This window comes from Anopheles gambiae, chromosome 2 (assembly GCF_943734735.2).
Source record: "Anopheles gambiae chromosome 2, idAnoGambNW_F1_1, whole genome shotgun sequence".
NCBI lineage: Eukaryota > Metazoa > Arthropoda > Insecta > Diptera > Culicidae > Anopheles > Anopheles gambiae.
In genome coordinates, this window is record NC_064601.1 from 27,457,500 (window position 1) to 27,473,764 (window position 16,265).

The 16,265-nt window shown below is 45.5% G+C and overlaps 2 protein-coding genes across 8 annotated transcripts in view; both read left to right on the top strand.

Annotated features, from left to right (window-relative positions):
* Positions 1 to 14,208, top strand: part of LOC1273169 (protein slit) — a 105,002-nt gene extending 90,794 nt beyond the window's left edge. Inside the window, exons 4-20 of one of the 7 annotated variants that reach the window (XM_061647124.1) lie at positions 1,491 to 1,562; positions 2,332 to 2,475; positions 2,603 to 2,838; positions 5,318 to 5,459; positions 5,546 to 5,689; positions 5,945 to 6,160; positions 6,271 to 6,428; positions 6,535 to 6,688; positions 6,785 to 7,003; positions 7,090 to 7,161; positions 7,265 to 7,633; positions 7,712 to 7,783; positions 7,869 to 8,012; positions 8,110 to 9,628; positions 9,692 to 9,863; positions 10,370 to 10,512; positions 10,606 to 14,208. In XM_061647124.1, coding sequence (XP_061503108.1) covers positions 1,491 to 1,562; positions 2,332 to 2,475; positions 2,603 to 2,838; positions 5,318 to 5,459; positions 5,546 to 5,689; positions 5,945 to 6,160; positions 6,271 to 6,428; positions 6,535 to 6,688; positions 6,785 to 7,003; positions 7,090 to 7,161; positions 7,265 to 7,633; positions 7,712 to 7,783; positions 7,869 to 8,012; positions 8,110 to 9,628; positions 9,692 to 9,863; positions 10,370 to 10,512; positions 10,606 to 10,692 — 4,063 coding nt within the window. In that variant the 3' untranslated portion in view covers positions 10,693 to 14,208. The remainder of the gene's footprint in view (positions 1 to 1,490; positions 1,563 to 2,331; positions 2,476 to 2,602; positions 2,839 to 5,317; positions 5,460 to 5,545; positions 5,690 to 5,944; positions 6,161 to 6,270; positions 6,429 to 6,534; positions 6,689 to 6,784; positions 7,004 to 7,089; positions 7,162 to 7,264; positions 7,634 to 7,711; positions 7,784 to 7,868; positions 8,013 to 8,109; positions 9,629 to 9,691; positions 9,864 to 10,369; positions 10,513 to 10,605) is intronic. The other 6 variants (XM_061647125.1, XM_061647126.1, XM_061647127.1 and 3 more) reach the window with 6 other exon arrangements.
* The window catches only part of LOC1273160 (fasciclin-2), a 172,115-nt gene that overhangs the window by 20,080 nt on the left and 135,770 nt on the right, over positions 1 to 16,265 (top strand). The gene's annotated exons all lie outside the window — the stretch shown is intronic.

Consider the following 16,265-nt stretch of genomic DNA (forward strand, 5'->3'; position numbering starts at 1 on the left):
AGCTTTTTGCTCTACCGACACTCCAAATACCAACCGACGGATTCGATTCATATTAACCAACACAAATCAAATGTCAAATCACCTGTCCGCCGTGTTGAATATTACCTGTCGCAGTCAATCAGTCAACTTTATGCGTAGGTTTTCACAATTCGGTGGTTTTGTGCAAATTCTACCCTGTGTCAATGGAAATATTATGACACAGGTTGTTATTCGATTGCTACATATCACATAGTGTTGTTTGCTTGCGGCTGCAACGTTGTCTCCAATTAGAAACACATGGTTTCTTCCTATTCCAATATTACACTCAGCTGCAACACCATCAAATCGTTGTATTTTTTTGTGAGTTTTTTGATGTTTGATCTGAACACCAGAGTTGCAGACCGTTTAGTATTAATTTATGCACACTTTGCTGTTGTTAGGTAGGCTTTATTTACAACTATTTTACGTCGAAAGGTGCCAAGGGCATAATAAAATAACTTGAATTATTAGATCCACCCCGCGTGGTAACGGCCAATTTGCAATATTTTTTATTCGATATAGCGTGGTTCCTATCGTTGTTGTGATGGTCTTTATCGATGAATCCGAAAATAGACAATCGATTCATGAGACAGGTATCATTGGAGCTTAAAATTTATGACATTTGATAAGCAATGATGATAATTGGTTGTGTTTGTGCCATGATATTTCTACAAAATACAAATTAATTAAGATAGTATACCTCACACTTCACAACCTACAAAACAATTTTTAGAAAGAATCGAATTAATTTCAAAAACAGTACAGAAAAGAAAATCTCCAAATAAAACTATAATAAGTTTAAAATAAAAATAACAAAATCAAAAGAAGTTTAATCAATTTTATTATACATTATAACGATTATTTTTTTATTACGATACATATGATATAGACGACCTATGATTGTAGTAAATATTTTGATTCGCCGCTGGTGGTCACCTGACAACAACCCACGACTCTCTTGTTGACCACACAAATAAAAGAAAATCAATGTGGAAGAAATGAAACTAACAATCGCTTGCCCCAATGCGATTGGGAATCGATTTCCGTTAATTATCTGAAACCTCGTTTTTATCGTTCATCTTACGATCATCTTGACGTAATTGATCACGCCTTCCTTGCGTTCCGAAGCTACAAAGAAACATCAATATCGCTTAGCAAAGCAAATTCATATTCGCCTCCATCACTTTGCTTCCGGCGAGGGCAAGCTGACGCCCGAAAAGGGTACGGGACAGGGAACTGGCGTCAGCAATAATCAACAGTGGGTGGACTCCTTTTACTGTGACATATCTTTAATTAAGTTTCGACGACACAGCGACTGGTTTAACGACCATCACTACACAAGCTACGCTCACTCGCTTGTTTCAATCGTTTCTCTTTCGTCCTTCTTGTCACAAGATTTGCTTACTTTTGTCTTATTTTCATCACTCTTATAATTATTATGATTTTATGTTCCGTTTCTTTCCTTTTTTCAGGCGACTTAATAGCAATCGCTTAAAATCTATACCAGATAATTTTTTATCCAGTGCCGCTAATTTATTACGATTGTAAGTAGTAGTTTGTAGTGATTTATTTCCGTTCAATGTATGTTTTTGTTTTCCTTTCTTGTCTGTGTGTTTTGTGTTAATCTGTTAAGCAAATGTATAGTCATTTGTTTCCTTTTGTTCAGCAAGTCAAAGTCATTAGACCGAAAGCTGCTTAGACATTTTCAAAGCAGATCGATTCTAATTAGCGACAAGATTTGGCTTTCCCCTTGTTGTTTTATGTTTTGTTTTTTTTTTTTTTTGGCAAATTAATTTGATTTTAGTATTTTTTTATATTTTGTTAATGGACAAACGCTTTTCAGTCTTTCGTATGCATGCAATACAAATTAGTTTTTGGCTTTTATGTTTTTGAAGCATCTTTTGTTTTGCATATTTGGCTCCCACTCTATGTTGAACAGTCTCAGAGGTTTAAGTTTGCATGATTAACGACACCAAAACCGAAGACTTTTTTTTATTGATAATTGTCATTTGTTAACATTTATCTTACGTTTGCACACTGTTGTGATATCTTTTCTAATTTATGTTAATGGATCTAATCGACGATTGATAGCATGATTGATGTTGCTCAATGTGTCGTTTTGCCGTTCTATATGATGCGAACAGTAACATTCAATCGGAACAAAACACAACACATGCATCCAAAATATATAAAGCCTAGAATAGCATTTAGTGTCTCTCAAATTCAACTCGTAACTCACTTACGATTACGCCTCAGTAGCTGGATGACAACAGCCACTGAATCATGAATTCACGCAAACATTCACATTTACAGGGATCTGTCACACAATGCACTCACTGCCGTACCGAAACGTGCGTTCAAGGGAGCACCGGCGCTGCGCAGTCTTCAGCTGGACAACAACCAAATCACCTGCCTGGATGAAGGTGCCGTGAAAGGACTAACAGAGCTGGAGATACTGTAAGTACAAAGCCAGCAGTTCACCAGTGGCTGTTCAAATGAAATTACTTCCGAGCACAACAACTCCAATGCGGTGGTTCCTTTCTTTTACCTTTCGTTTTCATTTCATTTCATCGCGATCCTGCAGGACCTTAAATAATAATAACATCACCACGCTTCCGCGCGACATGTTTGCCGGAATGCCACGCCTGCGAGCGCTGCGCCTTTCGGAGAACCCGTTTGCGTGCGATTGTCATCTTTCCTGGTTGGCACGGTATCTGAAGAATGCATCACGTCTGGCACCGTACACTCGGTGCCATTCGCCCGGTCAGCTCAAGGGCCAGAATGTGGCGGATCTGCACGAGCAGGACTTCAAATGTTCCGGTAAGTGTGCGGACGGCCAACGCGAACGGTCAGTCCTAATTCAGGTGTGTTGAACGACGCAGGCGACGCTGGAATTCAGTTCAGACTGGAGTGCCACATAATTGTTGTTTGTTCTGAGCCGTGGGTGCACCATGGGATGGACTTATATGGCTGTCTAGAGTATACTTCAACATGGAAAACACGCAATGTGTTTGGTTTTTTCCCCTTCGTCAGTACGGTACAAAGTAGGGCTTGTCTCGGATGTTCCCTATAGTGAGGTTCATCCAGGCTGGGACATTGTATGGAAGCGGCCTTCGACACAACAGAAAGGACCATTGGCACCCAACGATGACAGTACAGTAACTACTATGTCCCTTGGAACACTGCATTGCTCCAATTATGTTCATCCAATCAACCTCAAACTAATTTGTCGTCCGATTGGTCGACCGCCATTGGAGAGTGGTCCACAACTCTTCTGTAATAAAATTAATCGCAAGGACTTTGTTTACGTTGAGGTGTTTATGAAAAAAACAACGAATGTGATTCACAATTTTGCCATAGGATTTAGAATAATGTTATAATACTTTCATTTATTTTTTACAATATTGTCATTCTACACGTTCAATAGCTTATTCATAAAATGCAAAAAGTCCTCCAGACCCCTGAAAATTAACTCACGTCTCTATTGAAGCTTCCAACGAATAATTACATTTTTTATTATGCAGCACACGCAAATTGCGTTGCGGTTTCTTCGTGTTCATTATTATTATTATTATTCATTATTATTACGGACCCACACTGCAACGAGCTTTTACGTTCAAACACGTCGTCCGACACTTGGCATGGCGAAACCATATCAAACGTGATACGACACTAATTTATTTTCCCCAGCATTCTAATGAAGTTGCCAACAACGACATCATGGTGGAAAATGTTTTTTTCCACACTTTTTACACACACACTTACGGATGCAAATTGCATTCAAAAATAATCTCTGCCGTGTACCAAGTGCTGGATAAAAGCGTCAGCTTTCGGATGATGGAAACAATACAAAATGGAAATAAAAGTCCTACAGTAGATTTAAACCAATCAAATCCGCCACGGTTCAACCACGAGAGCTATCAGCTTTTGTGGACGCATCATTTGAAATGGTACGCATTCAAAAGCAGGTCAAATTGAGGATTTGGTTGAACCGCATCTAAACGCTATACGTGTGCCGCACGATTGAGTGATTCAGGAAAGGCAAATTTTACTGCAAATGGGTCTATTAAACGTTGCACCTGCACTACGACCGCTGCATTTCCGCGTGTAGTTCCTCTTACTTCAGGGGAATAAACTCATAAACCTCATACTCATCACCTGTACCTGCCATCCACATCATCACACAGCCCAAATGGTGTGGGTCGGTGGGTAAGGACCGCGAAAACCAGAAGCAATCTGGACACTGGGCACAACATCACTGCCTGCATAGAACGCAACAACATAGCCCGAGGACCACACTGTGTTCACACTTTCGCGAACCCATTTTGCACAGCTACCAAACACTTCCTCCGTACGTGACACTCATGAATATGTAAATGTTAATTTATGCCACCTCCGTGTGTGTGTGCTCAGCTCTGGAAAGGGCAACGGATAACGCATTCTCGTTTGGGGGGTTTTGGTTTGCGATTTTCACACTTCACGCAGTGCAGTGTTACAAAGATGAAAAGCACGTCATGGGCTAGAATTTGCCCACGCTCACACACACACATTCACGCCTTTGGATCAATGAAATCAAATTAGTGGAAAAATAATCGTCCAACCGAACCGGCCCAAAGTGAACTTTTCCGACGCAGTCTGCCGACGTGTCTAGACGCGAGGCAATCGATTACAACTCGTGCATTATTGTGTGTCCTTTTTTAACTGTCAGTACCATTAAAATAATGCACGACCTAATTCGATACGAAGTAGAGGCTCGTTGAGAAAGCATTAGAGGTTTGCTAATAGTCACATATGACTCCATAAAACTCGATTACCACCACATGGCGACGGGGACATAATTGGTCTCTATTATCCTTTTTACGCAATTGCTTACTTCACACTGCAAAACACGTATTCATGCTCTAGTGAGCCAATACTAACGTCTAGGCGAGTGTAAAAAAGCTATTACATCGTGTTGAATGAAATCTAACATAAACGTTTTTTGTATAAGTGTTTATTTATGGAAATATTGCACAATTTACAATGGAGAGGAGCTCAATTACAACAACATCAGCAATATGTTGCGCTGTTAACATTAGAATACTTCCATGAACTGCTACAATGAACCACATCTTGTTTAAATCGATGTTTAATTGCAACAACCCCAAACTTCATGAGATAGAACAAACAACGCACTTTAAAATGTTATTAAATCAGAGTGAGAGCTTTAAAAGTTAATCCATTACGCAAAATTAAATCAAATCACGCCCAAGCAGCCAAATTTTAGCTCTAACGCTGTTTATTATTTATCAATACGCAGGCCTCACCGAGAACGCACCGATGGAGTGTGGCGGTCGAAGCCTCTGTCCCCATCCGTGCCGCTGTGCCGACGGAATTGTCGACTGTCGGGAGAAAAGTCTTACCACCGTACCGTCCACGCTACCGGAGGACACAACTGAGCTGTAAGTGTTTCTTTTTTTTTATGTTACTGTCGCCATCTCCCGGGACGCTTTGGACATTATAATATGTAATCTAAATATTTTTACAGCCGGCTCGAGCAGAACTACATCACCGAAATTCCACCGAAAGCGTTCGCTAACCACCGGCGCCTTAAGCGGATAGACTTGTCAAATAACAATATTTCGCGAGTCGCCTACGATGCCTTCAGCGGGCTGAAGTCCTTAACGTCGCTGTAAGTATGCGAAGACGCGGAATCCGGAAACGGTGTCCCACTTCCTAGAACACAACCCCAAAAATCTGAGCTACACGAGTAGGACGTTAAATTCTTATCATAAGTAAACAGAGCCGCCGCTCCCATCCTCTCTGCTGTTTGTGTCTATAAAAAGCTCTCAGCCGTGGAATCAACCGCTCCGAACACTATCTCAAGCTCATTCGCTCCCCCTCCTGACTAACGTCTTCTTTTGCATGCATTGGTGACCATTTGCAGCGTTCTTTATGGTAATAAAATTAAGGATTTACCGGCGAGCGTTTTCAAAGGATTAACCTCACTCCAGCTGCTACTGCTGAACGCGAACGAAATCAGTTGCGTGCGAAGAGACGCTTTCAAGGATCTGCATAATCTCAGCCTTTTGTCACTGTACGATAACAACATCCAGTCGCTGGCCAACGGAACGTTCGACTCTCTGCGAAGCATCCAAACGCTGTAAGTATCGTCATTCGGTGTGAACGGGCGGCACACCGCCCTCTGTGATCCGTGCGTCACCAAAACGTGTTCCTCCTGACCTGCGGCTTTTTGTCGGTTCTTTCTTGCAGACATTTGGCACGCAATCCCTTCATTTGTGATTGCAATCTTCGCTGGCTGGGCGATTATCTACACCAGAATCCGATCGAAACCAGCGGTGCCAAGTGCGACGCACCGAAGCGTATGCAGCGCCGCCGGATTGAAGCTTTGAAGGATGAAAAGTTTAAATGTAAGCTTTTGCGGTGCTGATTCCGCACGCCACTAATCCTCGCTCTTCAAAAGAGGTTTATAACGCCTTTCTTTTTTTGTTTACTTCGCTGTTTTCGCACACCCAGGCACGGATGATTACAGCAAGATCAAGTACTCGGGCGAATGCCGCATGGACCAGGAGTGCCCGGCCGCCTGTCATTGCGATCGGACGACGGTTGACTGTTCCGGGCGAGGGTTGAAAGAAATCCCGCGTGACATTCCGCTCTACACCACGGAACTGTAAGTGGCTGTTCCTGTACGGCATACTTGTTGAGATGATGTTTCGCCGAAGATGGAGATTTTCACTAACCTATCTTCTCAACATTTCCTCACCAGCCTGCTCAACGATAACGAGCTTAATCGCATCAAGTCGGATGGACTGTTCGGTCGGCTGCCAAATCTGGCAAAGCTGGATTTGCGCCGAAATCAGATATCCGGCATCGAACCGAACGCGTTCGAGGGTGCCACCCGGATACAGGAGCTGTTTTTGAGTGAAAACAAAATCGCCGAAGTGCACAACAAGATGTTCCTGGGGCTTCATCAGCTCAAGACACTGTAAGGGAAAGCATTTTTCCGTTGAAAAATGGTCGAAATCGGTTGCTGACATGTGTTTTCTTATCTGTGTTTTTTTTCTTCCATAGATCACTTTACGATAACATCATTACCTGCGTTATGCCCGGTTCGTTTGACTACCTGACGTCTCTGACACAGCTGTAAGTGCCTTCGGTAATCTGCACTCGAAGGATTACACGAGCCAAGCACATTGCTCCGGTGGTACGGGTTTTTTTTTAAACATGTTTCTTCGTTCCTTCCCAGAAATCTGGCCTCGAATCCGTTCCGGTGCAACTGCCATCTTGCCTGGTTCTCGGACTGGCTGCGCAAGAAGCAGCTGAATGGGCCGCCGGCCCGTTGCACTTCCCCGTCGAAGGTGCGCGACGTGCCGATCAAGGATTTGCCACACTTTGACTTTAAGTGCACCTCCGACATGGATCAGGGCTGTCTCGGCGAGGGTTACTGCCCGCCGTCCTGCACCTGCACCGGCACGGTGGTGCGTTGCTCCCGCAACAAGCTGAAGGAAATCCCCAAATCCATCCCGGCCGAAACGACGGAGCTGTACCTCGAGTCGAACGAAATCTCGATGATACATTCCAATCGCATCAGCCACCTGAAAGCACTTACCAGATTGTAAGATACGCAACTGCAACGATGCTGAAAAGAACAGGCGAGTGTTAATGTGCAATCTTTTACCATTTTCCCCCACAGGGATTTAAGCAACAACCAGATCGGAATACTGTCCAACCACACCTTTGCAAATCTAAGCAAACTCTCGACACTGTAAGTTTTGTTACAATCTACCTTAAACGTTCAGTCACTCGTTTATTCAGCACAATTCCAATTCAATTTTGCGTCGGTTTTTCAGCATCATAAGCTACAACAATCTGCAGTGCGTTCAGAAGTACGCTCTTGCCGGGCTGACCAACCTGAAAGTGCTTTCGCTGCACGGGAACAAAATTTCGATGATTCCGGAGGGTACCTTCAATGATTTGCAATCAATTACGCACATGTATGTATTCGGTACCGAGTGTCAGGACGCCCGGAAGGCAAATTGATAATCATATCCTTTTACTTTTACTTTCCTCCCCACACAATCTCACACACAGTGCCCTTGGCAGCAATCCGCTCTACTGTGACTGCTCCCTTCGCTGGCTGTCCGAGTGGGTTAAGCGGGACTACGTGGAGCCGGGCATTGCGCGCTGTGCCGAGCCGGAACCGATGAAGGATAAGCTCATCCTATCGACACCGGCCGCCCAGTTCGTTTGCTCCGGCAAGGTAAGCAACGAAATACTGTCCAAGTGCGACGCTTGCTACACGTTCCCGTGCAAGAACGAGGCGACGTGCAGTGCGCTGCCGGAGCGGCAGTACGAGTGCAAGTGCAAGCCCGGCTACCACGGGACGCACTGCGAGTTTATGATTGACGCGTGCTATGGCAATCCGTGCCGCAACAACGGTACCTGCACGGTGCTGGAGGAGGGACGCTTCAGCTGCCATTGCCTGCAGGGGTATACCGGTTCGCGGTGCGAGGTCAACATAGACGACTGCGTGGGGCACAAGTGCCAGAACAATGGCACCTGCGTGGACGGGGTGAACTCGTACAGCTGCTCCTGTGCGGCCAGCTTCACCGGCGAGTACTGCGAGAGCAAGATTGAGTTCTGCGGCAAGGACTTCAATCCGTGCCAGAACGGGGCAAAGTGTGTCGACCACACGACGCACTACAGCTGCGACTGTCTGCCCGGCTACCGGGGGCTCAACTGTACCGACAACATTGACGACTGTGTCAATCACATGTGCCAGAACGGTGGCACCTGCGTGGACGGCATTAACGACTACACGTGCAAGTGTCCGCACGAGTTTACGGGCAAGTTCTGCGAGGGCGCCCCCATGGTGGCGATGATGTATCCGCAGACGTCGCCCTGCCAGCAGCACGAGTGCAAGTTTGGCGTGTGCTTCCAGCCCAACCCATCGAGCGCGGACTACATCTGCAAGTGTGCCCCGGGCTATTCCGGCAAACGCTGCGAGTATCTGACCAGCCTCACGTTCCTGCATAACAACTCGTTCGTCGAGCTGGAACCGCTGCGCACCAAGCCGGAAGCGAACGTGACGATCGTGTTTAGCAGCACGCAGCAGAATGGTGTGCTGATGTACGACGGGCACAACGAGCATCTGGCGGTGGAGCTGTTTAACGGCCGGATCCGGGTGAGCTACGACGTCGGGAACGATCCCGTGTCGACGATGTACAGCTTCGAAATGGTGGCCGACGGCAAGTACCATCTGGTGGAGCTGCTGGCGATCAAGAAAAACTTTACCCTGCGAGTGGACCGCGGCCTGGCTCGCTCCATCATCAACGAAGGCTCGAAGGACTACCTGAAGCTGTCGAGCCCGATGTACCTCGGAGGGTTGCCGGCGGAGCCAGGCCAGCAAGCGTACAAACAGTGGCACCTCCGCAACCTGACCAGCTTCAAGGGCTGCATGAAGGAAGTGTGGATCAACCACAAGCAGGTTGATTTTCTCAATGCCGCCCGGCAGCAGAAGATTACGCCGGGCTGTGCGCTGCTCGAACCGGACAGCGAGGGCGAAATGGACGACGAGTTTATGCAGGAAACGCCAGTTATCCTAAAGGAGGTATGCTGCGGAGACACGCACACAGCGAATCGTTCGTCTAGCTAATGCATCAATCCATTCTAGGTGAATCCTTGCGAAAATCATCAATGCAAACGGGGCGGAAAGTGTGTGCCCAACGGTAAGGGTGGCTACACGTGCAAGTGTAAGAAGGGCACCAAGGGCAAATACTGCGACCAAGGTGAGGGATCGGTATCGCTAGTGATCGACGAGGACCCGTTCAAAACTTCCTCTTCCGGTATATAGCAAACACTTTTTTTGATATCAATCCATTTTTCCTTACACAAACACACACACACATTCGTCTGCTAACTAATTGGATTAAACACTAATTTTGTTCCGTCTTTTTCGCTTCTTGTTACGAAGCCATGCCAAATTCGTTTCGTTTTTGCAATATTTTTGATGCCGCGCTCAACTTGCAAACGCCATACACTTGCTAATATTCGTGCAAAACTAATCGTTAACCAGAAAACAAACTTTGTTTCAATATTTTTTGCTTTAATTACATTGGCTTTCGCTGTAAACAAATTTGGTTTTGTATGAAAACTTTGATTTTGTGCAACAAGAAATGCATGAGAGACAACAGAATTCACACAAATTAGTTTGAACATGATTCAAAATTCCGATTCAACGGAAGAGTAGGTTTTCGATAAAAAAGCATGCATGTAGTTTTAGCTTCGCTTACAAACACTTTCAATTATGAAATTTATTTAAATGTCTATTTAATCTGTCATACCTCAACAGCAGCCTCCACTTGCCGCAAGGAGCAGGTGCGAGAGTACTATACAGAAAACGATTGCCGTTCGAGGCAGCCGCTCAAGTACGCCAAGTGCGTTGGAGGTTGCGGCAATCAATGCTGCGCTGCCAAAGTCGTACGCCGAAGAAAGGTAAGCATGGCACTGTTTCCCCAGGGGGGGGAAGGTGGGAGAAAACAATTTGCCACCCTACTGACCGTTTGCACATGCTCCCCTTCCCCACAGGTACGCATGGTGTGCAGCAACAACACCAAATACGTGAAGCAGCTGGATATTGTGCGAAAGTGCCACTGTACGAAGAAATGCTACTGACTGCAAGACGCGACTACCCATGAACCACCACCAATACCATCAATAATATCTGTGCAGCATGTAGCAACATCACCCGACAGTGGCATTAGGCACCACAGCGGCCAATCGAATGGCACCCTAGGATTACATGTATCTAGTTTAAGTGAAGCTAATTTAAATACTACTGCACATAGCAGCTCTAGCGATAAGTGGATAAACTTTGAGGTCGACTACGACGACGACGAAATGATGCAGAACGATGCACCGGCCGCGGCACCACTGGCCGTGGTGCCGGTCGAGCCACGCGCGGCCGAAACACTGGCCGGTGGTTCCGCCGCCGCTGCCGGCACAGCGGTCGGCGACGACTTCCATCGCGTGATGCACCAGCTGGAGGAGCTGAAGGAGAAGCCTCTGTTCAGTGAGGATGAGCTCGAGGAGGCCACCGAGGAGGACGATCTGTTCGACGACGAAGACTACGACCTGGAGGAGGTCATACGTCGGCATAAGCAGCGGTTGGAGGAAAGCCGTCGGAAGGCCGGATTCGTCGATGATGACGATGACGACTACTACGACGATTACAGTGCCGAAGATGATGAGGAGGAGCAGCAGCAGCGGAGAAAACAGGCGAAACAGCCGTCCGCCGCTGGTGCTCCCGATGGGTCCACGCCGAGCGGAGGTACCGACAGTGTGATGCAGGACTATCTGAGTAACATCAAGAGCAAATCGGCACCCCATCGGTTCAAGTCGAAGTTCGACGACTTTACCGATGGCGACGATGCGGACACACTGTCCGGTATCAGCAGCAGCCGGAAGCTGCGCAAGAATGATTCCATCAAAATCATCTCCACGCCCAACGGGAAGGTGGGTATCGTGTACAAGGTGGAGCCGAAGGCAACCGAGGATGACGCGACCAGAAAGGGGGCGTCCGAGGGCGGCAGTGCTGGTGCGGGGCCGAGCGGGGCGACTGGCGAGCAGCGACAAAACAAGATCACGCCGGTCATCACGGCCGACGGTAAGGTTGCGTTGCTGTACCGGGGAGCGTCCGACAACGGGGACACGTTCCGGAACAAGTACGAGCCGATCACGGCCAAGGACATACTACAGTTGATCGACAATAATAATAATAACAATAGTAACGTCGGGGCGGCGGCGGCCGGCAACAGCTCGCCCGCTAGCGGGGCGGGCATCCCAAGCAACACTAACAGCAGTATTAAAAATATTACCAATAATAATATTTATAATAGTCATAATAATTACGGTAATAGTTATGATAGTTTTAATAGAAACGTCAACAATGTGATCGTCGATTCGCATCCACCGGAAACGGGCGATGACTCGCGGGAAAACAGTGCGGCCAGCGGTGGGGCGAGTCGCTTCGATCCGGCACCGACGGCAGCCGCATACCCCTGGGTCACCACTACTACGCCAATGCCCCGCAAGAGTGCGGGCCACGTACACCACGTCGCTCCGGCCGGCATCTCCTCAACCGTCGGCCCCCATCACGTCCCAGGCGGCAGGATGGAAGGTACGCTACTGCCGACCACACCCAGTGCGTACCAACCGTACGAGCGGCAGGAAAACTCGCTGCTCATCAATCGCCCGCTCTCGGAGGTGCTGGGCATTCGCAAGAACCAGTACATGGAAACGAACACGATCAAAATACCAAATAGCGAAACATCCACGAACAAGATGCGCATCGGCACCAACAACAATCTCCTGTCCTCGCTGCTGCACAACCTGCAGCAGGGCCTGGCGAACGGTACTTCGGCTACCCACTCGGATCACCACCACCAGCACCACGGTCGACCATCGCCGGATGACGATCAGCACCGGCGTGCCGGATACAGCGTGAACGGGTTCAGCCGGTCGCGGTTCTACATCAACCGTCGTACGACACCCGCCCTGCCACCGCGCATCATCAAGGAGGAAAGCGAGGAGGACACGTTCATCGGTGACGGGGACGACAACTCGCTGCCGGAGGTGATCAACCTGGCGATCATACCCGCGTTCGAGCACGAGATCGACGAGAAGTACATCCGGCCGCACCATGGCGATCTGCACCGGCGCCACCGGCATCAGTACAACGTGGCACCGGGCCAGCCGGCGGTCCACTGTGCGATGCAGGCGCTCGTGGCCTGCGCCGTGCTGGCGACCTTCTTCGGCATCGTCGGCACGTACTTCAAGTCGCGCGTCGTCGATCACATCCGGGTGCTGTACTGGTAGGATTTGTGCGGTATTCGATCGGTGCCGTTGGAGCATCAGAACTATCAGAACTACTACTACCGGCTGTATCGGAAGCTGGTGCAACGATAACCGGTGTAGCTCTGGCTCCATTTCTGAACGATCGAATACCACGCTCAACTGCCGTTTTGCCGCTCGCTAAGGCGTTGTTAGTAATGGCGTATTTAACGATAGACGATTTCTGAATGTTGCGTTCCTGGGACTGCACATCGGTCTCGGGTTCATCTGGTTTTTTTTTAACAATATTATGCTTGCAAACCCACACCAACTCATATCTATGTTTCTCCGATTGAAAAGATCGTTTCCAAGAACGCCATTCAACATAGTTTCCTACGAACTACTACGAGCTTAGGATTTGAAACTACTGTTAGCAGCGACACAGTGACTCACGCTGTGGACGCGTGAGTATAATCCCATGTAGAGAGAGAGAGAGAGAATGTAAGAGTATCCTTCAGTGTGTCTTTGAATGTGAAACTGAAAGCAAACTGTCCCTGTGTCTGACCCCTTTTGTCCTTACTGCTAAATGGTCTGTCCGTAACGGATGCCCTGAGGCGTAGTGCCATTCTCAGCAAAACTAGTAACCAACAGAATTAACCACCTGTATGTGTCGTCTTCGCCGTCAATGATGTCTCATGTACGTGTTTCGGTGTTAATGCTAGATCGAGAACAAACGACGAACTGAAAGGATGATGATATTGGCGGGGACAGGGGCCCTTCTCTCTCTCTTCTGTGGTTTTCTTTCTACGCCCGCAGCAGCCAGTGTAAAGCGACGCCATATATAAACTGTAACATATGTTTTGTGAGCCTAGAGTATAGTACGCATTTTTGTATTGAAGAGTGTCGTTGGTAGCGAATCTGTTCAAACTCTGTATCCTATCGTGAAAATGCAAATCGAGTATAAGGCCTTTAATGAAAGGAGCAATCGAACGGATGGCCATTGTAAAAAGAAAGGTTAAACACACACACACACACAGGCACACACATCAATCAATGCAACACAGTGCAAAGCTAACATTACACATTCATTCATTCTGATCGTTCAGATCACTAGGCTGACTAGTTAAGGAAAATATAATGCAATCTAGCGTCTTCTCTCCTTCCCGCAAACAAGTAAAAGGGTTCGTAAAAAAGGAAACTGAAACAAAAACGAACCAAGAAAAGCGTAAAAAACGAAAAGAAATGAAACAAACAAACAAACAAACAAAAATGGGTAGTCGCGCAATTAAAAAACAAACATTTTCAAAAATAAATAATACGACCAATGGTAAAAGAAAACGATTTTCATCTACGCTAAAAGTATCGAAAACACGTGAATCGTTTGCAAAGGGAAAGGAAGAGAAGAGAAGCGTTTAAACAGCATGACAAAAGAATTGCAATCCAAACCAAGAGGCAGTACAAGCGTGGGGTAAGCCACGTTTTGCTTGTGAAATCATTCAGACACTTCGCCTAATGCACTTGGGGCCGGATGCATTGTCGAGTGCATTGTTAAAGTGTATAAGTTTAATTATAGGAAACAGTGTGTCTGTGTGACTGTGTGGAAACTGCGGAATGATGATTTCAAAATCACAAAACTCTCAACTAACGGCTATCGCAACAGCTACCAATAAGCATAATGGAACGAAGAATGTTGGAAGGTAAAGAGTCGAAGAAGCGAAGTTGAAAATGCCTTTTTAGTATGAAAAACAAAAACAAAACGAAAAACAAAATTAAACAAAACAAATCCTACTGGACAAATCCGTTTGACAGAATAACTTGCGGCCAGCACGTATAAGGGTATGAAAACATGGTAGAGACAATTGAAAAAAGAAAAGAATGCAACTCGGCAAAAGAATTTAAAAATGCAATCTGCTGCTGAAACATTATCTGATAACGAAAGTAAGCTAACATTTTTTCTAACAAACTCAACCAGGACCGGCCAATATTTCACTTTAAACTAGAATAGAACAACAAACAAACGCAAACAACAGGCTAAACGTGTGTATGTGTATGTGTACACCAAGAAAAAAAAAACAGCAACAACAAAAAACATGTGCAAACAACAGAAGTTAAGCGATGCGCGATACGTTTTGCTCTGCTCTTTTGTAAAACGAAAAATCATTTAAAGGATTGATGCAACCCTCGAATAACCAAACACAGTGTAACGAAGCAAATGTGTAAGCAGATTTGTAGCTAAAGCATTACTTATCTGTTGATGGAGATTTTTATTTTTAGCAGAACATTATTTATTAATCGATCAATTATATGGTCTCCATTTCTTTCCCATTTGCAGTGTGCTCCTTTTGTTTGTAGCTGTCCTTTTTTTCAACGAGTTTCCTCTCATTAGTACTCTCTGTTTTTACTATCATTGACACTATGCACTATCAAAGCACTTTGTTTCCTCAACAACACATGTCAAGGTATTTAGATACAGTTATATAAAAAAGCTCAACCTTCTTTGAAGTACAACATAAGAACTGGCTGATGCTTTCAAACCTTCAACCAGCAGGAGCACTGTAGTGCCAATCCAGGCCATTTTTGTTTCTATTATTGTCAACGTTTCAACGTGTATAATCTCTATCTATCCTGTTGTACTCACCATGTGTATCCACTCTCTCTTTCCACCTTTTTCTCGCTAGTGTCCATCGGTATTATAATATCGGTAGTTTCGTGCTTTTATTGCCCAATTTCGCGATGCATTTATCATTTCCTCACTTTGCAAACAAACAAACAAACAAAACCGCAAAATAGCTGTAAAATGTGTGATGATTTAAACCTTCAATATGTAAGCATTATATTATTGTTTTTATCTTTCTATACTTATACTAAAAAAAAGCCACAATGTGTTTATGTTTTCGCGTATGTTTTCGTATCATTTTGTACCAATTATACTATCGGTATTCGGTCCTCGTACAGTGACAAAATTGCAAGTTTCAATCTTTACGCGCTCAGTGCGAGAGTTGTGCTGCTTTATTTGCAAAGGGGAAAATATTGAAACGAAATTAAAATTTATGTTAACCTGCATTGTTACAAAGTTATAATGAAGTAAGTAAACTTTTAATTTAAAAAAATCAACAGAAAAAAGTATATACTTGTGTATTATAGATATAGCAGCTAAATATATTGTCTTTTTACAAAAAGAACTAACCAAAGTGGGTTTGTTTGGTTTTTTTTTTTCTCTTTTTTTGAGTTTTGATACATCCGAATAGTAGACTTACAAGTAGACAAGATGGCAACACGTTTATTCGACTTTTTTACCTTTATTGCCCTCGTCAAACGGGTAGAGTTTTTGATCAATATCGTCCCAAAATAAAAACAAAAAATCTGTTAAATTATGTGACAATTGCCGTTCCTTTTTTTAATTTTTAAATTTAACG